Source organism: Sminthopsis crassicaudata, chromosome 1 (genome assembly GCF_048593235.1).
Source record: "Sminthopsis crassicaudata isolate SCR6 chromosome 1, ASM4859323v1, whole genome shotgun sequence".
Classification (NCBI taxonomy): domain Eukaryota; kingdom Metazoa; phylum Chordata; class Mammalia; order Dasyuromorphia; family Dasyuridae; genus Sminthopsis; species Sminthopsis crassicaudata.
Window position 1 is genome coordinate 524,769,084 of NC_133617.1, and position 27,934 is coordinate 524,797,017.

At 38.9% G+C, this 27,934-nt stretch overlaps 2 protein-coding genes across 2 annotated transcripts; one reads left to right on the forward strand and one right to left on the reverse strand.

Moving 5' to 3' along the window:
* Positions 1-9,295: 9,295 nt before the first annotated feature.
* Positions 9,296-22,440, reverse strand: TRIM72 (tripartite motif containing 72). The gene is made up of 7 exons (XM_074281740.1): positions 22,307-22,440; positions 20,763-21,166; positions 14,569-14,664; positions 14,117-14,347; positions 13,611-13,633; positions 12,938-13,056; positions 9,296-10,021 (listed from the first exon to the last, which is right to left on the reverse strand). Exons 2-7 carry the CDS (start codon positions 21,156-21,158, stop codon positions 9,456-9,458), a joined length of 1,431 nt encoding a protein of 476 aa, XP_074137841.1. The 5' UTR covers positions 21,159-21,166; positions 22,307-22,440; the 3' UTR covers positions 9,296-9,455.
* On the forward strand, positions 16,483-19,876 carry PYDC1 (pyrin domain containing 1). The gene is made up of 3 exons (XM_074281741.1): positions 16,483-16,847; positions 17,159-17,202; positions 18,771-19,876. Exons 1-2 carry the CDS (start codon positions 16,574-16,576, stop codon positions 17,161-17,163), a joined length of 279 nt encoding a protein of 92 aa, XP_074137842.1. The 5' UTR covers positions 16,483-16,573; the 3' UTR covers positions 17,164-17,202; positions 18,771-19,876.
* Positions 22,441-27,934: the final 5,494 nt, after the last annotated feature.

The window sequence follows — 27,934 nt, forward strand, 5'->3', positions numbered from 1 at the left end:
CATATACATATGTACACATATATAAATGTGTGTATATATATATATACTTAACCAGATAACAGACATTTTTAGAGAAGAAGGCACTAGCATCTAATGGGATCAGGAAAAGCTTCCCATTAAAGATGGTACTTGTGTCTAGTCTTAGAGGAATGTAGAGATTCCAAGAGATAAAAGTGAATAGAGAGAGCAATTCTAGGCAAAGGGCAGTACAAAGTAATGGAGATGGGGGGAGGGAATATCCTGGGTGTAGAATAGCAATTATCCTTGGATTCTAGTCTTGAATGTATAAGTAAACTGGAAAGATAGGAAGAGGTCAGCTTGTGAACAGCTTTGAATGCTGAATAATTTGTTTTTGATTCTCAAGATAACAGGAAAATACTGGAGTTTATTGAGTAGTACATTGGCATAGTCAGATCTGCATTTTAGGGAAATCACTTCAGTATCTTTGGAGATGATGATCTGGAGTGGGGAGAGACTTAAGACCAAATAGAATAACTATTATATTAAAGCAGATGAAAGATTACTACCCAGAATTAGAGTGGAAACTATGTAAATTAAGGGGATACACATGGTTAAAAAAATTCAGTGACTATAAGGTTGGTGTTACTCCAACAGAAATAGGGAAGTTCAGCAGAGGGGTGAGTTTGGGATAAAAAATTGTCTACTTTGAACGTGCTGAATATGAGGGTATAAAATTGTGCAAGCTAATGAAATCATCAACTAAGAAGAGTATATAGCAAGAAATGAGAAGGGAAAGTATGATGGGGCCTTGAGAAATACCCACAGTTAAAGAATATGACACGATTTATGATCAACAAAGAAGGCTGAGAAAGACCAGTCAGACAAATAGAAGGAAATCCAAAGGAAGCAGTACTCACCGATGTCATTTCTGTGCAGTAAACAACAAAACTAAAAACTTTTTTGGCCAAACTAACTTTCTCCTCTACACAATAAAGTGGTTTTAAAAAATATTTTAAATAAAGTATTTAGGGATTTTGGATTGAAAAGATTCTTAGAAAGAGGTCCAGACAATCTTTTTGCCCCAAAGATTTCATATATTTGTATATTGTTATGGTCATAGTATACTTTAAGCATTGTTTTACATCTTATTTTTTAAATTTTATTTATTGAATTTCCCCAGTTACATTTAAAACTAAATTGTTTTATATTTGTTTTAAAAACTTTTGAGTTCTAGGTTCTCTCCCTTACCCCCCACCCACAATTAAGAAACTATTTGTGAAGTTATGCAAAACATTTCCATAAAAGTCAGGTAGTAGAAAATAAAAGGTAAGTCCCCCACCCTAATGAAAATAAAAACATTCAAGAAAAAATTAAGTAGAGAGAGAGAGACAGAGAGACAGAGAGAGAGAGAGAGAGAGAGAGAGAGAGAGAGAGAGAGAGAGAGAGAGAGAGAGAGAGAGAATGCTTCAGTATGTGTTCAGATACAATCAGTTGCTTCTTTGGGTATGGATAAGATTTTTTATAAGCCCTTCAGAATAGCCTTGGATGATTACACCACTGAGAATAATAAATTCATTCATAGCTGGTCATCCCAGAACATTGCTATTTTTTTTTTACAGTACATTTCACTTTGAGTTCATGGAGGACTTTCCAGATTTGTTTTTGTTTTTTTTCCTGAAAGCATCCTGCTCATCATTTCCCATAGAACAATAATATTCCATCATCAACACACACTACAGTTTATCAAGCTATTCTCCAGCTTGTAAAGGGTTAAAACTGAGCAATGCACTTGGATAATGGAGCACGTGAGACTAATTGCCAATTGGACAGTTCCCTATTAACTTGTTTGAAGGTTGACCCTCCCCAGCTGTTCTGTGCTGACTTGATTGGTGGGACAAAGAGGGAGAAGTGACGTGTGTGGGAGGAGTAGGAGGAGGAAGAGGAATTGAGACGCAGAAGCGGGGTCAGTCTCTCTGGGCGTTGGAGCGAGGAAGGTGTGTGTGTGTGAGGTTGCTAGGCCTAAGCCCCTGACCTTAACCCTAAAAGATCAAGAATAAAGACGTTTAGTGATCCTGACTCCGGCTGATTTCTGGGAAGACAGAGTTCCAGCACCAGTTGATGAGCATCCCCTCAATTTCCATTTTTTTTTCCTGAGAAGACACTTGTTAGGAATAGATATATATATATTTACTACATATAGGTCATTTTCCCTTTATTTTTTATCTCTTTTGGTACTCATGGGCACAGATCATATCTTTTGATCATGTATCAATTGGGGTACGGCTCTTGTTTTTTATAAATTTGACTCAGTTCCCTGTGTGTTTAAGAGATAAGGGTTTATCAGAGAAATTTGCTTTGAAATTAATTTTACAATTGCTATTGCTAACTGTATTTTCCTCTAGTTATTCTCTCTCCTTTCACTCTGTCCTTCCTCAAAAGTGTTTTGGTAATGGCCACTCCCTTCACTAATTTGCCTTTTCTTATCATCCTTCCCCACTTCCCATATTACATTCTCTCCTAACTTTCTTGGAGGGTAAGAGAGATTTCTATACCCTTATTGACTGTGTATGTTATTTCTTCTTTGTGCCAATTCTGATAAGAGAAAAGTTTACTCTCTTCCCCTCTCTCCTCCCTCTTCCATTCCACTGTAAAAACTTTTTTTGCCCCCTTTTTATAGTAGATAAATTGCTTCATAATTCCTTCAGTTATTATCCAATTTCTGAACACAATATTTTGCATCCAGTTCCATGTTATCACAATTCATTCTACTCTAGACTTTTTGTGCACATTCATTTTCTTCTTTTTTTCCTGTCAATATATTTAAAATATAGATCTCTTAGTAGAATCTTTGGATCAAAATATGTAACCTGTTTAGCAACTTTTCTTGCATGATTCCAAATTGTTTTATAGAATTGTTGAACCAGGAGGCAAAGCCAAGATAGCAGAGAAAAGGCAGGAACTAACTTGAGCTTTCCCCCAAATGCCTCTGAATATCTTTTATGTAATATCCCAAAACATTTTGAGCAGTAGAACCCACAAAAAGATGGGGTGAAATAATTTTCCAGCCAAAGACAACTTAGGTCAGCAGAAAAAGTCTATCACACTAGAATAAGAGTGGAGTGCAGTCCAGTATAGGCTAAGCTAGTGCACACTAAGCCCCAGCAAATCTTGGGAGCAACTGAGTCAGCAGTGGCCTTTGTCCAGAGCTCCGAGCCCATAGATGGTAAGAGGGTCTAGCAAGTTGTCAGAAAGAAATTGTGAGTCTCTTTGCTAGCACTGAGTCAGGACTTTGTTGTTCTGTCCATACAGTGATCCTAATTATAGGCCTGGCTAGCATTCCCAGGGTGAGAAAGAGTGCTAGCACATCACAGCTTGCAATCACAGTGGAGTTGAGACCTTCCTCACGGTTCCAGGACAGAAAAGAGTGCCTGTGGTCTCTCACACATCAGAATTCAGGCCAGGAGAGTAGTAAACACACCTTTCCTTAGATTAAGCTACCTTGAAAGAATTAAAAATATTCAGGTCTCTAGAAGTATCTCTGAAAACAGCTACACAACCTGCCTGAAGCTTCCACAGTGCACCTTCCACCCTGGAAAAAGAGCCTTTAAGTCAATTACTAGCCTGGGGGGGATGAGCAAACAACAGAAAAGGATTCTGACCATAGAAAGTTACTATGATTACAAAAAAGGTCAAAACACACTCAGAAGATAACAAAGTCAATACTCCTACATCCAAAATCTCCCAGAAAAATATGAATTGGGGCAGCTAGATGGTGCAGTAGATAGAGCACCAGCTCTGAAGTCAGGAGGACCTGAGTTCAAATCTGACCTCAGACACTTAACACTTCCTAACTGTGTGACCCTGGAAAAGTTACTTAACCCCAATTGCCTCAGCAAAAAAAAAAAAAAAAAAGAAAGGGAAGGGAAGGGAAGCAGAATTGGCCATATTGGAAAATAATCCACTGGAAAAAATGCCTTTAAAAGTATAATTTGACAAATACAAAAAATAGTTACAAAAGCTCACTGAAGAAAACAATTCCTTTAAAGTTAGAAGTGAGCTAGTGGAAGCTAATGACTTCAGCAGACATCAACAAACAATAAAACAAAATCAAAAGAATGAAGAAGTAGCAGACAATTTGAAAGAAGACATTGGAAAAGCCAATGACCTAGAAAATAGATTCAGGAGAAATAATTTTAAAATTACTCAACTATCTGAAAGCCATGATCAAAAAAAAAAAAAAAAAAGAGCCTAGACATCCTTCAAGAAATTATCAAGGAAAATTGCTCTGATATTCTGTAACTAGAAGGTTAAAAAGAAATTGAAAGAATCCACTGATTACCTCCTGAAAGAGGTCCCAGAATGAAAACTCCTTGAAATAGTATAGCCAAATTCCAGAGTTCCCAAAGCAAGGAGAAAATATTGCAAGTAGCCAGAAAGAAATAATTCAAGCACCATGGAGTCACAGTCAGGATAACACAAGATTAGCAGCTTCTACATTAAAGAATTGGAGAATTTGAAATTATGATATTCTGAAAAGCAAAGGAGCTAGGATTATAACGAAGAATTATCTAGCCAGCAAAATTAAATATACTCCTTCAAGAGGAAAAAAAAAGAATATTTTATGAAATAAAGGTTTTTCAAGCATTCCCAATGAAAAGACCAGAGCTCCATAGAAAATTTGACTTTCTAACATAAGACTCAAAAGAAACATAAAAAGTTAGGGAAGAAAGGGAAATCAAAAGAGACTTATTATGAGTAACCTTTTTATATTCCAGAATGGTTGTACCAATTCATAGCCCTACTAGTAGTAAATTAGTGTGCATGGCCTAAAATTCTGCAGTGAAGTCAACTTTTTCTGCAATAAAGTTTAAGAACATGAAATAAAATTGTTACAAGAAAAAGGAATATCCTATTTTCATAGCCATATAAAATTGGTAATCACAAATATATTAAACAAATGTGATTAGGTCCAGAAGTAGGTATATTAATATGAATGCCCAGAGAGTTCATCAATTTATATTTTTTAAAAATTGCAAATTTAATGAAGATAGTAAAAGAAGGAAAAAATAAATACTATAGCAGTTGTGAAAGACATCAAGCTACTTTATGACTGGTAAGTTCTTGAATTGGTCTAACCAACATGGAAATTAATTTGGAATTATATAAGAAAAAAATATTAAATTTTACCAAAAAGTAAATGCTAAATAGTAAATGTAGTAATAAAAGTAGATACTATATAAATGTTTATGCATATTTGATTTATCATATATTTTAACATGTTTAACATATATTGGATTGCTTGCCATCTAGGGTTGGGGGAGTGAAAGGAAGGAGGAGAAAATCTGAAACTAAGCTATTCAAGAGTCAATGTTATCAAATTATCCATGCATATGTTTTGAAAATAAAAAGCTTTAAATTTTTTTTTTAAAAATAAAATAACTGTAGATAACATAAAATATTTGGGAGTCTGCCTGCCAAGACAAAGTCAGGAACTATATGAACACAATTGTATAACGCTTTTGTATTTTTTAAAAAATACTAAAAAGTAAATACTTTCATTCCTGGTATTATACCCCATAAAATAAAGAATTGATAGAAAAGAAATGTCTCAAAATATTGGTAGCATCATTTTAAATAAAATGATGAAAATAAATTTTGTGCCTAATGATTATATGGCCAAAGAAGCAAGGTTATAAGGAATGAACCTAAATATGAGAGAGCTGAACTTAAAGTTAGGAAAACAAGAGTTAGGGTCTTATCTATGAACACATACTATGTGACTCTAGATCATTTTATCTATAAGGGCCCCAAGAACCATCTCATGCAACTGATAATCTCTCTTGGTAGAGGGAATTTCCCTAATTGGAACTCCTCACACTAATGAAATCACAGGTCTAGTAGACAGCAAGTTTTAATTGAATACCTACTATGTCACTGTGTGAAGATCTGAGAATACAAAGAAAGGCCAAAGAAATGACAACAACAAAACTAGTCCCTGCTCTCAAGGATTTTACATTCTAATGTAAACAAATATGTACAAACTATATAGAGGATAAATAGGAAAAAACAGCGACAAGGTACTAGCATTAAGGAAACTTAGAAAGGTTTTTTGTAAAAAGAAGGGATTTTATCTGAAATTTGAAGGAAGCTAGGGAAGCCAGGAAGCAGAAATGAGAAGGGAGAGGCAACAGTCAATAAAAATGCCAGTCTTATTGTGTTCAAGTGCGGCAAGGAGGTCAATGTTCCTGGATTGTAGAGTTATAGAGGAGAGTAGATATAAGGAACTGAAAAGGAAGGGGCAGGTTTTAAAAGTCATCAGAGGATTTCAAGTTTGATCCTATAGGAAAGAGGAGGCCACTAAGAGTTTATTGAATCAGTTTATAGTTCAGGAAGATTGATTAGAAAGCTAAGCAGATGCTAGATCTATAGCCTAAAGATATAAAAAGGGAGGAAGGGAGAAGGACTTATTTGTACAAAGATATCTTACAGCTGTTATTTTTATGGTAGCTAAGAAAGTCAAAGGGATGCTCATTAGCTGGAGAATGGCTAAACAAGTTGTGGTATATGATTGTAATGGCATATTATTGTACTATAAGAAATGGAAAACAGAATGATTTTTAGAAAAACCTGGAAAGAATTACATGAACTAATGTAAAGAAAAAGCAATATAGTGATTCCAAACAATACTAAAGGATTAATGATGAAGCATGCTATTTACTTCCAGAGAAAGAACTGATATTGGTATGCCATTTTTCTTTCTTTTATTCTTTTATTCAAGTCTTCTTAAACAAAATGACTAAAATGGAAAATTTCCCCCTATTTTTAAACATTATTACTAAAAGTTTTGAATTTCAAATTTTCTTCTTCTCTCCCTCTCCCCCCATCCCAGAAGGTAAGCAATCAGATATGGCATCACGTAAAACATTATTGCATTGATTGCACATGTATACCCTATATGTGATTCTTTACCATCTGGGGGTGAGCGAGGGAAGAGGGAGAGAAAGGGAAGGATATAATTTGGAACTAAAAAAAAACCCAAAAGTTAAAAATTATTTTAATATTTAATTGAGGAAGAATTTTATAGATGCATGTATGTATGTGTAAAGAAAGCTAAGTGAAGAATGGATTGGAGTGGGGACTATATAATAAAAAATTCCAACATTCTATTCTATAATCTCATAACCTAATGAAGGGAATATGTCCACAAACAACTGTAATACAAAGAATAAGATAAATGCAGAGAAGCTAGGGGTAAGATTCAATGAGTTATATAAAGGATAAGATTTGTTCACTTTCACCTCTGGCTATCAGGAAGTAGGAAGTACATTACCAACATGGAGAATGGGTCTAAGTTAAGGCATGGGAAAGCATATGATGAAAATGGAGACCAGAGTTGGCAAGTGGAGTCACTTTTGGGAAAAAAAAAAAAAAAAGAGTTCAGCTTTGGGCATGTCGAGTTCAAAGTAAACAAAGAGATGTCATATGGTTGGCTGTCAAAAAAGGAGCTAGAGCTGTGTGGAGTCTAGCCACATAGGAAATCCTCCATAAAGTGATATGTAGATTAGGGACTCATTTACCCAGAGGCAATAGTTAAAATTGTAGATGGTGGATTAGTTCACTTGACATTGGACACAGAGAAAAAAGCTGAGAATAAGTGTCTGACCCAATGGGGGGGAAGAAAAGATATAGTCAGAGAAATAGAAGGAAAACTGGTTGAATGAAATATTACAAAACTGAGTGGGACTGAATGGAGAGGCATGGATAAGTATCAGCCTAGATTCAAGCATTCCTCTTTGAAGAACACATTTGTCTCCAGATACATTTAGGATTTTTGCTATTTGATTAACACTACTGTCTATCTACCCAGGTTACTTATACCTTCGGAATCCAATACTTAACGTGCAACAAGAAAATTAGATTTACACACATATATTTTATCTAGGTTATACTGTAACATGTAAAATGTATGAGATTGCCTGTCATCTAGGGGAGGGAGTAGAGGGAGGGAGGGGAAAATTTGGAAAAATGAATACAAGGGATAATGCTATTTTAAAAATTACTCATGCATATATACTGTCAAAAAATTTATAATTATAAAATTAATTTAAAAAAAAAAGGATTTCTGCTATTTGTATATAATTTCTCCCTTAACTTATCCTCTCTTGTATTCCTCCCTTTTCCCTCTTCCTGTTCATTTTTCTCTCTTTCCTTTAAACTCTTAAGAATTCTTGTTGCTGTGAGAACAACAGGATTGGTGGGATACTACATATAAATTACTTCTATACATGACATGTAAATCTACTGCAGGAATGTTCTGACAGGCTGGAGAATACTTTGGCTCAAGTGGATAGTTTGTCCATAAAGGAATCTCCCTCCCATGTGACCATTTTTCTATTTTTAGAATTTTATCTTTTACTAGTATCGTTTTCTTCAAGAAAAATTGCAGCTATGGATAGTGATTTCAATAGTTGTTTTTTTTTATTTAAGTGAGTAGTTCAAATGAATTTTATATCATCTGTTTTTTTATATTTAGATTTAGACAAATTTTCCAAAGGCACCATCATTCTCGCTGTCTCCTTAGTTTGAAATCAAGGAGTCATCCATCATCCTTCAACCTCATTTTCCCATTTGATTAGTTGATAAGTCTTGTCATTTCCTCCTTCACTCTCATATAGACAATTGCAACATTCATAATTGGTTTCCTTGTATTTTTCTCTCCTTTCTAAACCATCCAACACACACATACCAAATTAATTTTCTTAAAATGATCCTCATGCCTTGGCTCAAAAAACTCTAATTTAAACTCCTATTGTCTCTAGCATAAAGTACAAATTCCTCTGTTTAGTGTGCAAAGCCTTTCACACTCTGGTTCCAGTTGATCTTTTCAGATCTATTTTATATCTCCCCTTTTATATACCCTTTGCTCAAGGAAAACTAATGTTTACTCAATGTTACTCAAACGGAACACTCCCTTTCCCATATCATCTGTGCCATGTATCCGAAATGTTTTTTCTCTTCCCTTCCATCCTTTGGAAACTCTAGCTTCCTTCAAGACTTAGCTTTGAGCATCTCCTATAGAAGGCCTATATTGACTTCCCCTCCCCAACCCCAGTAACTAGATCTCTATTCCCCACAAAATATTTTGGATGAACTTCGTATATATTTGTCTTTGTACATGTAACCTCCCCCTCTCCCATTAAAATATAAACTCCTTTAGAGTAAGGACTATTTCATTTATTCTTTGCATCCCCATCAACTCAGCCTTAGGCAAACCCATTCCTCTGTCAAATTCACTTCTCTTCCCCCTTTCAGAAACTCAGACATGGGACCAGTCACAAACTTCCGTCTCTTTATTGGCCAGGACTTCCAAACCTTAGAACCGCTCCCTCACGACTTTATGCTGCTTAGCACGCAGTGAGTACTGAATAAAAATGCCAATGATTGGCAGACTGTCCCCACGACCCGTCCCCCTACTCCTCCCTGAGTGGCTCTCACTACTCCCCGTCAGGTCCCAGCAGCAGCAGGGGCTGTATATTCTTGCCCTTGTCGTGCCAGCAGACATCGAAGAAAGGGTAGACGGGGCCAGGGAGGCGCTCTCGAAAGGAGTGGAGAGCGACCAGGTTGTCGGGATCGCTACAATCATAGAAACTGAAGATCCCGTCCCTGAAGCTGAGATAAAGGCCAATCCTCGAGGGTCTCCCTTCCACCTGGAGCACCTTGGGATCCTTGCTCTCCACGTGGGCCTCATACACCTTCCCTTCTCGCAACCCCAGCATCCAGATGCCCTGCGAGGGGACGGGGTGCAGCTTCCCCCGACGGCTGACCTCGGCGGAGATCAGCCCTAGTCCCCAGCGGGGTTTGTCGCCCACCTCCACCTCCCAGTAATGCTCCCCCTCCGACAATTGCTGCTTGGCCACCAGGGCCACCGCTTTGTCAAATTGCTGTGGGTCATCCCCCGCTGGCGGTGCCTTCTGCTCCACGCACTCCACCCTCCGGCCGGATGGGGAGACTAGCAGGCTGGGATGGGCAGTGGCTGGGTCAAAGGTGAAACCTCCTGGGACTACAAAGGCAATGAGAAAGAGGGTCAAGTGAGGAGAGAAGAATTGTCTCCCAACTATCTCTTTTCTCTTAGTGTCCAATTCTATAAAAAGAGTTTGGATTAGTAAAAGTCTTTCTAGATCTATATCCCAATGGACCTAAGAGATAACTGAAGCCATCCACTTCTCCATCTTACAAGTTCAGTGCCTTCGTTACCCCAGCCTGCCACCTCTGTACCTAAGACGGGAATGCAGCAGCTAGGATGGAAAGCTGAAGGACAAATAGAAAAAAATTAGAACATTCTGATGGAAGGCCCTCTGGGGGCAGTAACTGCACCAGAGAAAGTTCCTTCCCTTCCCCCAATAAATAAATGCTTGTTGATTGATTCAGGAACATCTGGATTTTAATTTCGCTGCAGAAATTTGCTGTGTAATCTAGAGCAAATCTCGTAAATTCTATAAACTCGGTTGTTAATAATAATAGAATCTACTTCACAGGTTTATTTAAAAGATCAAATGAAATGAGGAAATTCTTCTACTAAGGCAGTTTACCATTTTGTTTTCAATTAAATCTTGGAGAGCTGCCTAGATCACTGAGAGCTTAAGTGATTAGTCTAGAGTCATTCAGTCAGTATGTTTCAGAGGCAGGACGTTCAACAGAGGTCTTCCAGATATAATGACTTCTCTTTCCAAGCCTGGAGTGTCTGAATAAGACCCTCTTCACTGGTGGAGAAAATGATGGCTTGCCACTAGAGAGACCTCCATCCTTCATACTTTAAGAAAAAACACTCATGTTTCTATATTCTCTTTGAAGAAGGATTGTGGGGGGGTGAGGGCATCCCCTCATGTAAGGCAGAAAGAACAGACTGGAAATCAGATGCATCTTGAGGAGCCAGTTTTCCCTTATACATCTTTCGAAGTCTATTCTCTCTCCCCAAAATCTCTCCCAGAAAAATTCCGGAACCATTAGTGTCCTCTATCAAGGCAGGAAGAAACAAGGGACAAATTAACTTTCTCTCCATCAATGAAGTTGTTGTTTAGATTTTTTTCTTTTAGTCATGTGACCCCATTTGAGTTTTGTTGTTGTTGTTGTTTTTTTGGCAAAGATACTGTTAATGGTTTGCCTTTTTCTTCTCCAGGTCATTTTATAGATGAGACAAAGGGGTAAGTGAACAATTAACACAGGTAAATGTTTGAGGTAACATCTGAATTCAAGATGAATAAGAATTACTAGATCTAGTAATCACTTCACCACATCACCTAGCTGTCTTTTACAAATAAATCAAATCTTAGAACGTGGGTTACATAAAATTCTTTGAAAAACTTAAAATGCCATATAAATTATTATCATTATTATTACAGCAATTATAACTGCTATCTAATTGCTTTAATTATTGGAAATTTCTTCCATGTATTGAAATCTAGGAGGAGCATTTGAGCTGGGCCGTAGAGGGGTGGGTAGGATTTTTTCCAGTAATAGCATAGGCTTATTCTAAATAAAGAACTTTGGTATTTGGAGGATAATAATCATCCTTGTCTTCATCATCATCATCATTATTGCCAATATTTACATAACACTTTAAGATTTGAAACATGCTTTATATATCTTTTTTCATAATAACCCTGAGAGATAAGTGCTATTTATTATCTCCATTTTACAGATGAACAAACTGAGACTGGTTAATTGTTGATCATATCTAGCAAGTCTCTGAAGGATTTTGAACTCGCGTTTTCCTAACTCCAGGGCCAGACCTTTAGCTACCCTACCACCTATCTTCTCATGAGATTTGTGATTTCCTCAGTGTGGTTATTCTCTCCAGAATGCTAGTTTTTTGGATAGAGCACTGGCCCTGGAGTCAGAAGGACCTGAGTTTAAATCCAGCTTCAGACATTTGACAATTACTAGCTGTGTGACTTTGGGAAAGTTATTTAACCCCAATTTGCATCACCAGGATTTTGGTCTTTTTTTCTTCTGTGTCTTGTGGGCTTGTGTGATTCTGCTTAGAATTCTCTCTCACTTGGCTTCCCTGGCATTTTTAAAGTACCAGCTAAAATCTCACTTTCTACAAGAAGCCATTTCCAGATCTTCTTAATGTTAGTACTTTCATTATGTGATTACCTCCATTATGTGATTACCTTTGTGTTATCTTTTGGAAATCACAGCATGTTGTGATATGTAATAATAAAGTTTCAGTAGGAGAATGTTGTTGTACAAAAAGATGGGTTTTCATAGCGTGGGGCAGTTTAGCACCAATTAAAAGCATTGCAAAATTCTCTCAATGTGACCCTGCAATTCTGGGTTTGGATGGACACAATTTATTATCTATCTGTAATGTCTAGCTTGATAGGCTAATTTGACCAACTGCCCATCCAGTTGCCTTCCATAGTCTGGGTATGTGAGTCTGTCAATCATTTTGTTTTTCCGATGTATATGATTAGACATTTCTGTGACATTGCTGTAGAATTTCACTGAAAAGATTTGTGAGACTTAATTTAAAAATAAATAAAAATTTCTTTAATGAATCCATTTGTTGGGTCTATTTCTTCTAAACTGGCAGCACAGGGCATTGGGTCAGGAAAGGGGCACTGAAAGGGAGTAAATGATACAAAAAGGAGGAACCCTTTGGACAAACTTTGAATAACTTCCCAGTTTTATTTGGAGTACGTCCAGCTAACTTTTGCCTCTGATTCTCCCCTATTGCCTGGTATTAATTTCTAATTGCTTTAGGTATAGTCCTCAGGAGGACTGAATCCTTAGAAGGTGGTTACCAGCATTTACATTGTCATCTTTCTCCCATACTGTCTAGCACATTACTGGGCATAAGACAGAGACTCAGTAAAAATTTAGTGACCCAAATTGGAATGGATTGAGCAGTTGCAGATAAGGGGTCAGTTTGAAGGTTACACTGATACCCCTGAGAGTGATCACTTGTCCATACCTGGCATCAAGGCTCGGAACATTTTCCTCCAGACCTGGAATTTGAAGTCATCAGAGATAATGGGTAGCTGGATGTCCAATCTAGCAGCGGGGGGCGACTCTGCTAGGATCTTCTGCAACCTGAAGGGATGCAAAGGATATAGGAAAATTGAGTATATAGGATTGGAGTTTGCAGAGGCTAAGCTGAACTTTCTAGAAGATAAATAACACATTTTATTGATTTTGGAAGAGAAGTAGCAGTATGTTTTGAATGCTCCAGAATCCTAGGTAAGTCAGGACAGAGAATTTAAGCAATATAATACAAATGCTGTCCAGAAAAGGAAATGCTAAATAGGGAATTGGGTTTCATAAAAGAACTGTGTCAGGGTAGCTATAAGCTACTATATGTGGGGAAAAGGGAGAAATGCAAGGAAAATGATGATCATACACATGAAGGGGTTTATAGAGATATAAAAGTTGAGGTGTTTAGATAGAACAAAAAGCATTATAAATTTGTTGAGGAGATTTCAATAAGCTTTATAAGTTCATCAGGAACCGTGTGTGTGTGTGTGTGTGTGTGTGTGTGTGTGTGTGTGTGTGTGTGTCAAGAAGCACCCAATGTCGGTGATGGAAAAGATTAGATTAGATTTTTCAGGGAGAACAATCAAACGTTGATTGTCCTGGGTAAGCCTTACCTGCTGATCACCAGGCAATATTTCTAGAGAGAGAAAATGAGAGAAAAGACACAGAAAAGTGAATTAGAATTAGAAACCAAAAGACAGTAGAAAGGGAGCAGTTGAAGGAAGAACAAGTTGCTTTTCTTGGTTCTATACTCTTATGCCTCTGAGGATCAAAGGTAAGGCACAAGAGAGCTAGGCCAATATTAGCAGAGCCCAGGAAAGAAACCCAAAGAGTTTAAGAAAACATGAGAGATCAAAAAGGGATTTATAGGTTGATTAGAAGAAATTAAGAAGCTCAGTTGTAGAAGCAACAGTGCAGGACTAGCAGAAATCAGGAAACTTGGGATCCATCCATTTGTCCCTCTTTATAAGATAAGGGAATTACATTAAATAATGTCTAAAATTCCTTCAAACTCTAACATTATATAAATCTAGGATATCTTGAGGATCTAGAAGCCTGAGGGATTGGAAAAGAGCTTATTAGAAGAGAACGAGGGCAGGAAATTTGCGACAGCTCTTACCCTCAGGAATTCTGTTTGGGGCTGATCAGTGACTTCATCCAACACCTTCTCCATCTGCTGAAGTTGATCAAGGTAAGAAGTGACAATTCTACGTTCAGCCTTTAGGGCTGTCCCGGCCTCTTCAGTTACTCGCTCTGCCTCTTTGCCCAGTGAAGATTCCAATGCTTTCAGAAAGGCTCTAAACACACCAAGCTGTTCTGTCACAGCCTTGTGGAACTGTCGTACTGTCTCCTGGGAGGGGAGGGATGGGAAAGAAGAGTTGAGAAAGATGAAGCCCCCAGACCTCAACTCAACATCCCCTCCCCCAATCCCAGGTATTTAGTACCAGGCTCTCCTTCTAGAACATAAGCCCATTTCACTACTACAAGTATGATGGCCAACTCACCATCTCCCCACCAGTGTAGATGATTTCCTGCCAGCCCCATATCTCCCAACTCTAAGTTCTCACTTACCTCTACCTCAGCCAGTTGCCGATCCAATAGGGCCACAGTTTTTTCTTTGCGCATGCAGGCCTCCTGTAGCTGCAGTCTCTGTTGTGGGAGCTGCTTCTGTGGAAAAGGTAGAGAAATGGAGATACTTAGTGGAAAGGAAGGTATCAGGAAAGAGAAGAGGGCCAGGAGACAGGAGGATAAAAGCAAGGGGAACCACAGGTAATGATGCAGCTACTTCCATTCTCTTGAATGGAAGATGTGGATCCTGTCTCCAATTCCAATCCTTTGTTAGGCTATTCAATTCCTAGCTCAAATCCTATCTCCTCCCTTCCTGGCTGGCAGGGATTGTTCCCTCTCCAAGCCCTTATATACTACTTCTTATATAAGTGCTTATATAGCATTTGGGATTTACCCAACATCTTCCCTGGCAGTGAAAGCTACCTTTGCATAAATGTCATGGAATTAATTTATAGGAAAGTCAGTAGATTTCTGGACCTCCTGGTTAGTTCAGTATAAATCAATCAATAGATAAATTGCTTCCTTATCTTATATCTGTCCTCCCCTCCCCCGAGATTCATTCTGCCATTCATCCCCAATCCTCTTCCCCTCCCAGCCTAACCTTGATAGTTGAAGGGAAAACTGGAACAAAGTTGGGCAGAGAAACACATGTGTGCAGACAGATGTGTGGCAAAATCCCTTTCTCAGATTCTCCTAGAACCTCAAGTTGGAAGCGTCCTTTCATGGTCAGAGAGCATAGTTTCCCTATAGTCCATGGTTGAGCTTGGCTTGAAGGAAAGAGAACTAACTGGTCTTTTCATGAGAAGACCTGGATCCATCCAAGTGCTTTACATCCCTGGACAAGTTAGTTCACCCCAAACCTGCAGTTTTCTTCATGTACCATAGAGATACTATTTGCACAAGTTTATTTCACAGAGCTGTTATGAAGAAAATGCTTCTGTCAGGTAAATCATATAAAAGTGAGCAGAAATTGGTATCATCTTTAAATAATATGTATCGAATATGGACCACATGGTAAGCCTGATTCCTATTTTTGAGGGCTCTATAATAAAGATTCAATCTGTCCTTATTTCTTGAGAGTCAGGGCATAGAAGTGGGCTGAGGAAATCAGACTATGTGCCTGGCACTGTGCTAAGTGCAAAAACAGAGAGAAAGAAAAAGAGAATGTGTGTGTGTGTGTGTGTGTGTGTGTGTGTGTGTGTGTGTGTGTGTATGTGAGAGAGAGAGAGACAGAGAGAGAAAGAGACAGAGAGAGAGAGAGAAAGAGAGAGAAAGAGAGAGAGAAAGAGATAGAGAGAGAGACAGAGAGAGAGAAAGAGAGAGAGAGAGAAAGAGACAGAGAGAGAGAGAGAAAGAGAGAGAGAAAGAGATAGAGAGAGAGACAGAGAGAGAGAAAGAGAGAGAGAGAGAGAGAAAGAGAAAGAGACAGAGAGACAGAGAGAGAGAGACACACAGAGAGAAAGAGACAGAGAGAGAAAGAGAGGCAGAGAGAGAGAGAAAGAGAGAGAGAGAGAGAGAGAGAGAGAAAGAGAGAGAGAGAGAGAGAGAGAGAGAAAGAGAGAGAGAGAGAGAGAGAGAGAGAGAGAATAAACCCTCCCACTTTTCTCTGTCTTTCTGTAGAGGCAATTGGGTTTCAGTGACTTGCCCAGGGTCACACAGCTAGGAAGTATTAAGTGTCTGAGACCAGATTTGAACTCAGGTCCTCCTGACTTCAGGGCTGGTACTGTGCCACCTAGCTGTCCCCAATCCTCCCATTTTTCAAAAAATATCTGGAAGCCCAGTCTTCCAGAACCCCATTCTAGAAATCTTCTGAACCCTTCTTCTTCTGGACTCCAGCATCCTTAAGGGACTTCCTTCTTCACCCTGACGTAGATGTCTTCCTCCTCCTCTTCCTCTTTCTCCACCTCCTCCTCTTCTTATTCTTCCTCCTCTTTATTTCCTGGTACCTGAGGTGCCTGTCCAGTACACGACAGGCGCATTTGCGAACTGACACCGAGTCTGGGGAGCCATGGTGCGGGCCCATGACCTCATCTTACGGGCTCTGGAGAACCTGGACGAAGATGAGTTCAAGAAGTTCAAACACAAGCTGTGGACTTGGCCATTGAGGGAAGGCTTCAACCACATCCCCCGGGGGATCTTGCAGTCCATGGACCGCTTGGACCTCACTGACAAGATCATCAGTCATTACCTAGAGGGCTACGGGATAGAGCTGACTGTGGAAGTGCTCCTGGATATGGGCATGCAGGAAGAGGCTGTCAGACTACAGAAAGCGGCAGAGTCTAGTGAGTTTTCCGATCCAGTGCTTCCTTCTGCTTCTTTGTGTCTGAGAATTCAGACCTTGACCATAAGTCTCCACGTGCTTCCTCCTAACTAGAAATTGTGTCCTTTTCCAGCTTCCACAGTTTCCTGCCCCCAAACACCTGGCTCCTGCAGTTTCGGGCCATTTCTCTTCCTCAAGCTTCCTCAACCCTCCCCATCCCCCTACCCCAGCCATGTTGTCCACTGTGAGAAGTCCTCTAAGACCCAGAGGAAGCTCCATCCTGGGGAGGTTAGAAGATAAGTGTCATTTCCTCACTTCCCTCTCTCATTATAGGCTGACGCTTGAAGCTGACTAGCAGCGAGAGGAGCACCCCGGGGGTAAGTGATATAAGTGAAAAGTGCCTACTGTGTACCCGGGACATTGTGTGGGAGTTGGAAGCCAAGGAATGCAGAATCTGGCACTCTCCAGGCTCAAAGTAAATCTAGATAATCTAGCCTCAGAAACAATACAGAGGCAGTGTATTGGTACTTGTTTGATATGGAAAGGCAGGCTGTTCCTGTAGGGTCAATCAAAACCGAAGGGGAGCATTTCGGCTGATTAACTAGATTCATTCAGGGAAGGTTCCTAAGGAGGTAGAGTTTGAACTAAAATGGATGTATGCTGGGAAAATCCCAGGGGCCTGGCACTTGCCTAAGCCTGATCTTACTTTCTAAAAGAGGAAAAAATTTTGGAAGGTATTTTTGTGGAGCATACCTTAACAGGAAATGATAATGTGAGAAATACTGAAAAATTGGGTTTCCACAGAGCGTTGCAGGCTTTAAGGTGGTGTAGAATAGTGGGCAGACCAAAAGGTTTTTAGAATGTGAGAGGTTAAACGGAAGGTTGAGATTCCACAGAACAATTGTTTCAGTTTCTCAGAAGTCTGGAGCAAACAAGGAATTGGGAAGTTAGGAAGTCACAGGTGGATTCAACTAATCAGAAAGAATTTTCAGTGTTGAGAAAACCATAAGCTTAAAATAGTAGCTGATCCAACCCAAACTAGTTGGGATAAGTGATTTGATTTGACCAAATCACTATTAAGAAATGCTTACTAGGCTAATTGAGTATTAAACAACACACCCTGTAGAAGGAATTTTCTGCCATTTTTGAACATGGGATATATGGAGAAGAAAAGGGACCAACTTGGTCCATTCCCTTCCCATTTACTATCTTTCTTATGTTTCCCCCTAAATATGCTTCCATGCTCAGGGCTCCCTCTTCCTGAAAAGGAATACAGTCCTCCTGGCCAGCAGACTCCTTAAGTTTCTTCTTTAATAAATTTCCTGGATATCTGAGAGTATTTCTAACAATAACAATCACTCACATTTACATAAGCTCTTCAAATCTACAAAACACCTCACAACCATAACACTAGATAGATATTTCCATTTTATAGATAAACAAACAGGCTTAAATTCTCACAGGTAAAATTTGAACCCAATTTGTCACAATTCTAAATCTGATGCTCCATCTACTTTTCTTTATTACCTCCCATGGAAGGGCTAGGATAGATTATGGAGGGCTGAAGGTCAGCACTTTAGATTTTACTCTGGAGACGATGGGAAGCCATTATGTTGACTCAAGGAGGGGGACCTAGAATAGAGTGATATGTTATAGCTACAAAGCTCAGCTGAGACTTTTGCAATAGTTTAGGCTGGAGGAGGTGGGGATCTAAGTTAAGGGAATGGCAGTGAGCTCCTGGAGAAGGAGACAGATATAATTTGGAAATGGAATCTACAGGAATTTGTGACACAAGGAAGGACCTCTCCTAATCAAGGACTGCAAGGGATAGGAAAATAGAAAAATATCCCCACTTTTTTCATGACAGTCAATATTTTATTCTGTTACTGCATCCCCCACTAGGTACCTTCCCAATTGGTTTTTCTTATTTCCTCTTGTCTCCTAGGAGCATATATATCATGGACCAGGGCTGATTGATCTTCATCACTGGACTCATAAAAGCAGACAATGAATCCTGATTGAAGACATCACCAACTCTAATTTGAAACTCTTTAGTTTTATGGAAGCCTGGGCCTTCATCTACTAGAACATCTTTCAGGGAAGCCTTTCAATCACTGAAACTAAGGGGCCTCTTATTGTTTCCCAATCCTTCTCTGGGCTCCATTTCTCCCCACAAAGTCAGCTTTTGTGCCAGACTTCTTGACTGTCTCCTTATTCCCATTCCCCAAGCTCACCCATTTGGGCATATATTTTTATACATTCAAATCCACCAAAATCTGACTGCCTCTGTGCTTATTTATAGACATATTGACATATATTTGACACTGTGAGTTTTTATCATTTACATGTATGTATACATGCATGTGAACTACATGGGGAAATATTCATGCATGTGTGTGTACCATCTCCTCCATATCTACCATAGCATACAAGTTTAACCAGAAAAACAACTTCCAGTGTTTATGATCCCAAGATATGCTTCTTTGAAAAATGGCCAAAGTCCCACTTGGGGCCTCACCCATCTGCTCCTTTCACACACTTAACTCTACCTTCTAACAGCCATGCCTTTTGATACTAGTTTTCCAATCCCCACACATTCCCTTTCTCACAGAAACCCTTTGTTTGTATATGTATGGAGGCAGAGAATTTAGTCTAAGAGGAGGCACCTTGATAAAGTTGACTTTTCTTAAACCCAGTTTGAGGCTCAACTCTGACTGGAAGAGGAGGTACTTTAGGGTTATATGCATCAGGATAGACCACAGAGATTTTTAAAGTGTTTCCTCTCTGCCAAGGAGGCCATGGCAAGGGGAGAGTACAGGAAGAAGGAACAATTCAGTCTCTTCTGGAATTCATAATAAGCCCTCAGACACAGAAAATTCTTGTGCCAAATCAAATTCTTTTGACAGACTAAATTTTTTTGCCCTGAATTTTCTACCTAACATTCTTCCTTCCCTTTTTTCCTTCCTCCTCTACCAAGAACAGTACACTCATTCATCCCTGGTTATACATTCCTCATGGGAAGCTAAGGAATAAAATATAAGTGCTATTAAACAGTTTGAGGATTTTATTCAATTGTTTTAGCCATGTCAGCCCCTTCATGACTCCGTTTTGGGTTTTTGTTTTTGTTTTTGTTTTTTTTTGGCAAAAACACTGGAGTGGCTTGCCATTTCCTTCTCCAGCTCATTTTACAGATAAGGAAACTGAGGCAAACAGGATTAAGTGACTTGCTCAGGTCACAAGTTAGTATCTAAGGCTGAATTTGAACTCAGGTGTTCATTGTGACATTTGCCTGCCCAAATAATTTGATGAATACATAAGTTATGTTCCTCAAACTCAGATTCAAAATGACTTTTTAATAGTCTAGCAATTCTATGACATTTATCCATATGCTCAAATTCTTATAATGTCCACAATGGCCCTGAATTTGGGTTTCCATGCTTATACCATCAGATCCTTCTCTCTAACTTCAGCTATAGCTCTCTCCTTTTTGTTCACATGATTTCCTAGTCACCAATAAGGATAGTCCTTGTAACTGGTGGTGGAGTGTAGGGGAGGGTACTTTACCCAAAATCCAGAAGGTTAGTCAGACTATCAGACCCTCTTCTCTACCATGCTTTCTGCTTTGTCATCTTTCCAACACACTCTCTATTCTCCCTCCATCTCCAGTTCAGTCCTGAGGCAATGTCTCCAAGCTCAAACCTCAACCACCCTCCTAAAATGAAAATTGTCTTCTACATTTCAGGAGTTCCTTTCAGCATTCAGGACCTGCTAGCAAATATGCCCCATCCAAAGGCCTCTGGAAATAATCCCCTTCATATCCATTCCAAAATCCCTAGATTTTGTATGTACTATTAGGGCAAATACTTCTCTCTGGACGAACCATAAGGTGGTCCGAATTGAACAGAGGCAGGGATGGGACCCTCGTTGGAATAAATACCTTCATTCTCTGGTGGGCTTCAGCAGCAGTGACCACACTGTGGCCTCGATGCTTGCCCAGAGAGGCACAGACTCCACATATCAGGGTTCGGTCCTGCTCACAGTAGACACTCAGGGGGTCCAGATGCTCCTCACAATGGCCCTGTGGCACCTGAGCCAGGCTCTCCACTAATCGTGCCAGCTGTTGGTTGGTACTAAGCCCATCAGGTTTTGTGGGTGCCTGGCAAGAAGGGCAGAGCACGGTCCCAGCCTGAGCATCGGTGGCCAGGCGAAGCAGGCAATTACGGCAAAAGCTGTGGCCACACTCAGCTGTGATGGGTGCGTCAAAGAGCTTGAGGCAGAGTGGGCAGGACAAATCCTGGTACATGCCCTGCATCAGGGCAGGAGCACTCGACATGATGAGACCTGAGGGCAAGTAAAGAAGGAAGACGTTAGAAGTGCTCCTGCAGACAAACACCAGCATTTCTTTAGTATCTAGTTAAGATTCAAGCACTCTTTTCTCTCAGATCAAACCCAGACATTCCCACCATCTCATTCCCTTCCCTGTTTAATCAGATAGAACATTGGGTCAAGAGACAGGAAGAACTGAGTTCAAATCTCTGGACAGTGTGATCCCAAATAAGTCACTTAACTTCTGTCTTAGTTTCGTCAACTGTAAAATGGGGATAATAAAAGCACTGATCTCCAAGAGTTGTTATGGAGGATCAAATGAGATATTTGTAAAGTACTTGGCATATAGTCGTGGCTTAAGAAATGCTTATTTCCTTCCTTCTTTTCTATATTCCCATCTCCCTAGCTCAGGCCAGAATGTACCCATTACCTCAACATAAAAATATCTGAGTGTTCCCAGCTGAATCCTGGGTGTTCCCAGCAAAGACCTAGTTGTCCCCACAACTTAGAGCCAGAGAATTCTGTCTTCCCAGATCAGATCCCAGCAATCAGATGATATCAACTCAGAAGCAGACATCAGTGTTCCCCCAGCAAGATCTAGAAATCCCCATCCCCCATGGAAGCATGAGGCCAGAAGCTGATACAAGTTCTATAAATAGTTCTAACAGATGTACCACAATCCAAGGAGGGAGAAAGAAAATACCACAGGCCACCACCCCAGAGGACTCGGTTTAAAATCAGGGGTCTTGCGTCCGTGAAAAAACCCAGTTTTCCTCTCCACTATCCCAAGACCCAAAATTATAGACCTCCTATTCCTGCCACCTATTCTGAAAACCCAGGTCCTTCTGGGACCCTCACTTAATTTTTTCAAGTGTTTTCATATCCTAAGGTCTTCCCTCACAGACAATGAGTGACTTCTTTAATAACCCTGCCCTATCATAGATCCCAGAATTTTCGACCATCCTGCTTCCTCCAATCTTCAAAACTCTTATTTTTCCCTCTTTCCCTCTGTCACACCTTTCTCAAAACTCAGACTCTCTAGTCCTTTCTTCTCTACTCCTTTTTATTTTGAAGAAAGGATCTCTTCCCTCTTTGTTTTCACCCCTTACTATCTCCCCTTATCCCCAAAGGGAATAGAATGAAAGAATGTCTTACCAAAATGTGGGGTCTTTGTCGGAGGTCAAAGTTGTGAGACAGGGATAAGAAAGGGGACTGAAGAGCTTGGAGTCACTGTGACCCAAAGTGAGTGTCCAGCGCAACTCCTCTCTGACTTTACTGGAAGTCAGAGTGATATTTATATATCTCAGCCTGTTACAGCCCATCAGCCCAACTAGATCTAAATATGGGTTCTGATGGGGGCCTGGGGGCGTGGTGTCACATGTCAGAGTCATCTGTCAGGCCTGAAGAATTCTCCTGGAATTAGCCATCTCCCCTCTGTATCCACCCCCAGCCCTAAATATCCTACCATCTTCACTCTCAGGATAGCCCAGAAGCGGGCTCAATCCAGAGCCTACCCCAGCAAATTATAGAGCCAAGTCTTAAGTTTCCAGCCCAGAACACAACCAAAATCCCAGTTGAATCACAGAAGCATAGCATCTAAATTGGAAGGGACCTCAGAGATCATCCAGTCCAACTGATACTTAAGCAAGGACTCCTTCTACAGCATACACAACAAATAGTCATCTTATATATTTTTAAATATTTTTATTTTTTAATTTTTATTTTTCAATTTCAAATTCTCCCCTTCTGCCTCTACTCCCACACTCTTCCACTAAAGGCAGTTAAACGGTACAGTGAATAGAGTGATAAGTCTGGAGTCTGTCCAAATCTGACCTTGTTAGCTATGTGGCTCATTTAATGTCTTTGTCACAGTCTTCAACTGTAAGATGGGGATCATAACACCCACCTCCTAGACTTGTTATGTGGATCAAATAATATCTGTAAAATAAATATCTGTAAAGTGATCCACATAGTGCCTGGCATATTTTATTGTTTGATCATTATTCAGTCATTTCTGACTCTTTGTGACCCATTTGGGTTTTCTTGGAAAGTGGTTAGTCATTTCCTTCTCCAAATAGTTTTAACAGATGAGGAAATTGAGGCAAACAGGGTTAAATGACTTGCCCAGGATCAAACAGCTAATTAAACATCTGAAGATGGATTTAAACTTAGCAAAATGAGTCTTCTGACTCCAGCCCAGAGCTTTGTACCATCTAACTGGCCTATCTGACCCCTAGTAGGAACTTAATAAATGCCTGTTCCCTTCCCATTGATAAAGCAGAAAAAGAAACTAGAACCTGTAACAAAAATTTATAGTTATGTCAGATATATACATATGTTGTCTCTCCTATTAGGTCTTGAGAGGAAGGACTGACTGTTATTTTACCTTGTTGTTTTTCCAGTGCTTAGTCCAGTACACTTAGGAAGCACTTGATAAGCAAAGTGTGGATCCACCACTGCCATAGTAAGCCATCCCACATTCAGATATCTCTATATAGCAGGAAATTTGTTTTGTTTTGTTTCTTTAATTACAAGGCTAAATCTGCCTGTTTGTAGCTTCCATCTATTGTGCTCAAGTCATGATTCTACTTGGAGACACTTCAGGACAAAAATAACTTCACAATCACACAAAGGTTAAATAAAATGGAAATGAATTAAACAGAGGAACTGTTCAGGTCTTGGGTTACAAATAGGGCATTCAATAATATTTCTCTTCTGTTCTTTTTTCTTCTGACTTTTAACTTTCTCTCACTGTCTCCTTTTGAGATTTCCCCTTAAATTATTTCCCTAAAGGAGACCCTTGTGGTCAATTACTTCAAACCTTCAAATCAACAGAGAAATAAATATGTAACAGCTTCTATCCTATGCCAGAATATGAAGACACAGATTTTATCAGAGCATTTTCTCATGGGGAGAATCAAAAGTAAATGCTGAGAAGAGGAAAATTTGGTTGGTTGGAGGATTAGTAGGAGTTGTTTAGGGAGATGGTTTGTCTCTGAGTCAAAGTTTTGGTTGCTTCTAAATTGAAACCAGTTACCCCTGAATTGTTATTTGTTCTTCTCTGACTGAGATAGGGTGACCACCTTTGGGTAGTATCCTCATTATTCTCTAAGGACTATTCATAGGTTCTCCTTTAGCAGGTAGATATCAGTCAATAAGCATTTTTATGAGAAAATATAATATTTATTAGAAGCGACTGGAAGATACCAAAGAGTTTTTCTTTTAGAATAGGAATAGAAAGAAACAATCATGTTGGCTATATTAAAAAAAAAAAACTTACTCAGAGTCAAAGTGTCTCTAATAAAGTCAAGTCTGGAACAGCCAGCAGGGATCCTAGCTACAAGTGATTTAACCAGCAGTTATAAAAACAAAAGAATCATTAGGCAGCAGAATAATAATCAATAAAAGCAAATGTTCATATAAAAAAGCAAAAAGTTAAAAAAAATCAAATTCAAGTAACCCTTTGGTTTATAAATTGCAGTATATACAATATTTTTCATGGGGAATTATTGATATAACAAAATGACTTGATTTTTTAAAAATCCCTATTAAAAAAAAAAAAAGATGTCACAATCCATTTGCCCAAAAAGTTAGCTACAATATTCTAAATATTTTGGCAAACATTAAATAATTAGCTACTTTGTAAAAAAAAAAGTATATTGGCATCAATAAAAATGTAATCAATATTCTTGGGTTATATGGACATAAGAAAGTAGCAGTTGTTCCCCTGTGTATTTGTATTACAGAACTCTTGGCTGAAGTATGATAGATTTATAAACCAAGTAGTAGACAGGAGGAAAGGATCCAGTAGAAAACATGAGAAACTTTAAGAGTCTGGTAGAATTGTGGAAGCAGAACTTTCAACACAGGACATTTCTGATAAAAGAAAGCAAGCCTATTTGAACAAAATAGCAATTCCTGACAGAATATATCCTTCTAAGAACTAGTTTTTCATTAGGGAGGTATAGCGCATTGAAATTTTCTTAGGGTTCTGCACATAAAATGGAATAGATTTCATATGGAATCTTTTGGAATCACCTTGTGGAACATGAGTAGTTGCTGTCATCAGATTAGATAGCAGTAGTACAAAAATCTAATGTTAATGAGATTCAATCGATCATTTAAATATTTCCATTCACTGAAATAAGCAAAACAACAAAATATTTTCACTGAGTTATCAATATTATATACATTTTGTTGTTCTGGGTCCTAAAAAATACATTATAAAAATAAGCATGGTCAGGTTATGAAAATTAAAGACATCCCTTTGCTAACCTATTGATATGTTTTAAGAATCAATGTTTGTGATTGTTTTTGGAAAACACAGGACATTAAAGTTTTAAAAATTGTGCATTATCAATGATAAAATGGTTTCATCTATTTTATGTTTTTTTCAGTATTTATTATGTTGCTTTCAAGAGGAAAAATCCCTAAGATTTGAGTAATGAACAAATGTTCCCCTTTACCCTGGAATTTCTCAACGCAAAACTGTACTGAAATCCAGTCAACATTCACAGCTGTCAAGTAAAATGAGGAAATATTTAAGTCAACAACCATTTATAAACTGTTTACTTGATATTAGGCACTGTGGTGAGCAGTAGACATACAAAGAAATCCAGAAATATGGTCCCTGCTAACCTTAGAAGGAAGGCCTAGTGGCATTTGGAGGTAAGATAGGAGGAGGAGGGATTGGGAAAGGCCTTTTGCAGATAGAAGAGATTGAGTTTACTGTTGATGAAAGCCAAGAAGCTGAGGTAAGGAGACAGAAAAGAAAAAGCCCTGAATTGGGAATTAGGAGATCTGAATTCTAATCACAACTTTATCCCTTACCTTAGGACAAATCATTTTCCCTTTCCAAAAGATTCAGGCTTTAGACCTTGCTAAAATAGGAAAATGTCTCAGCAATTCCAACTGCTTAGATCTAAGGGGCCTGATCCTTAGGCCCCAGTCTTTCACCTTTCACTACTTTATAGAATAGTTTAGATATCAATTCTGCTGCTTACTACCCATTAGATCTTAAGGTCTCAGTTCCTCATCCATAAATTGAGGAGGTTAAATTAGATGAGTCCTAATGACCTTTCTAGCCCTATGACTTATTACTAAGTTTGTACTCAAGGACTTGATCTCTAAGCCTGGTGGACTCCCTTAGTGCAAAGATTTAATATATTCTGCAAACGACCTGCAACAAGCAGATCTCCTAAAAAGCTATGCAGGGGTTAACACACTCTCTGTGCAGCTGTGGATTGATTTGCAGCAGGCTCACCACTTCTTCCTGACCAAAGCTGAGAATGCAATGAGCTGATCTGATAGGTACCAAGAAGTGCTGCTGGCACAAATATGCAATCAATCTGGGAGTCTTTTATGTGTACCTGAAGGCATCAGGAAGGCGTGTCTAATATAAACATGGCAAAGAATGCCCATGTCAGGAACCACATATAACAAACTAGACAATTTTATAATTATGTGGCCATTAACAGATTGGTTCTATTAGTTTTTGCTCAATGCTAATTAATGTAATGTAATCAATGTTAAAACCATGGAATGTAAACTACTTAACTTAGAGACATCTGATGCTATTGCTGTATTAGCTTTAAAAATTCTATAAATGGTGGGGGAACCAAGATAGCCAAGAGCAGATTTGACTTTCTGTGACCTCCTCTGATCTTCCCTCAAACTAACAGCAGATTAAGCCTCTAAACTGGCTTTGGAGTCAAAGAACCCACAGATATTTGGAGTACAACACATTTCTAGAAGATACCTTGGAAGAACTTCAAAACAGATCTGTTTCAAATGGATAGGGGGACAGTCTGCTGAGCCCAGATTGTAGCATAGGGAGTTTTGGGGTGAAGAGCCAGAGCATTACAGTTCCCAAGCACTTCTGTGAGCCTCTTAGGCTACTTGGTCCTGGTTGCAAGTGGGTGATCTAGCAGATTTGCTATAAAAGGCAAATTGTAAATTACTGACCCCTGAAAGACAGGAGACCTAGCAACAATTACCCAGCACTGGGAGTCAATCAGCAGAACTACCCCAGGGCAAACTAAAACAGCTGTTGCTCCTTTGCATTAAGAGCAGACCTCAAGCCTTTAAAAAAAATGAGCAAAAAAAAAAAAAAAAAAAAAAGAATTCTCACCATAAACTTCTTTTATGGAGAGAGAGAACAGACCTCAAAAGGAAAATCAACTCCAGATGAGGACACAAAGGGAGATATTGGCTGGTCGCCATTTCACAAGGCATTACTGGAAGATATCGTAAAGGAATTTAAAAGAGAGTTAGAAGAAAAATGGGGAAAGGAAATGAGATCTTTGCAAGAAGGGATGGGAAAAGCATATAACTCCCTACAAAATAGATTTGATGAAATGGAACTCCTTACAAAATATATATGAAAAAAGATACCAATTCATTGAAAAACAGAATCTGTGAAATGGAAAAAAAATGCAAAGAATATATAAACCAAGTAGTAGACCGATCTCAGATCAATAAATGGACTTCTCTCATGAAAATCCTTTTATCATACTTTCTCCTCATTGAGACTCTTGAACTTGTCTCAGTATTCCATCTGGTAACTGCTAGATGGTATAGGAGATAGAGCATGGGGTTCTAAGTTCAAAGCCTGCCTTAGATACTAGCTGTGTAATCTAGGGCAAATAACAATCTCCCTCATCTATTAAATGAGGGAATTAGACAATTATTCCTAACGTCTGTTGCAGCTCTATATTTATGAATCTTTTACCAGTGATTCTATATATAAATTGATTTTATTTTTGCACTTGCTCTTTCTTTCCC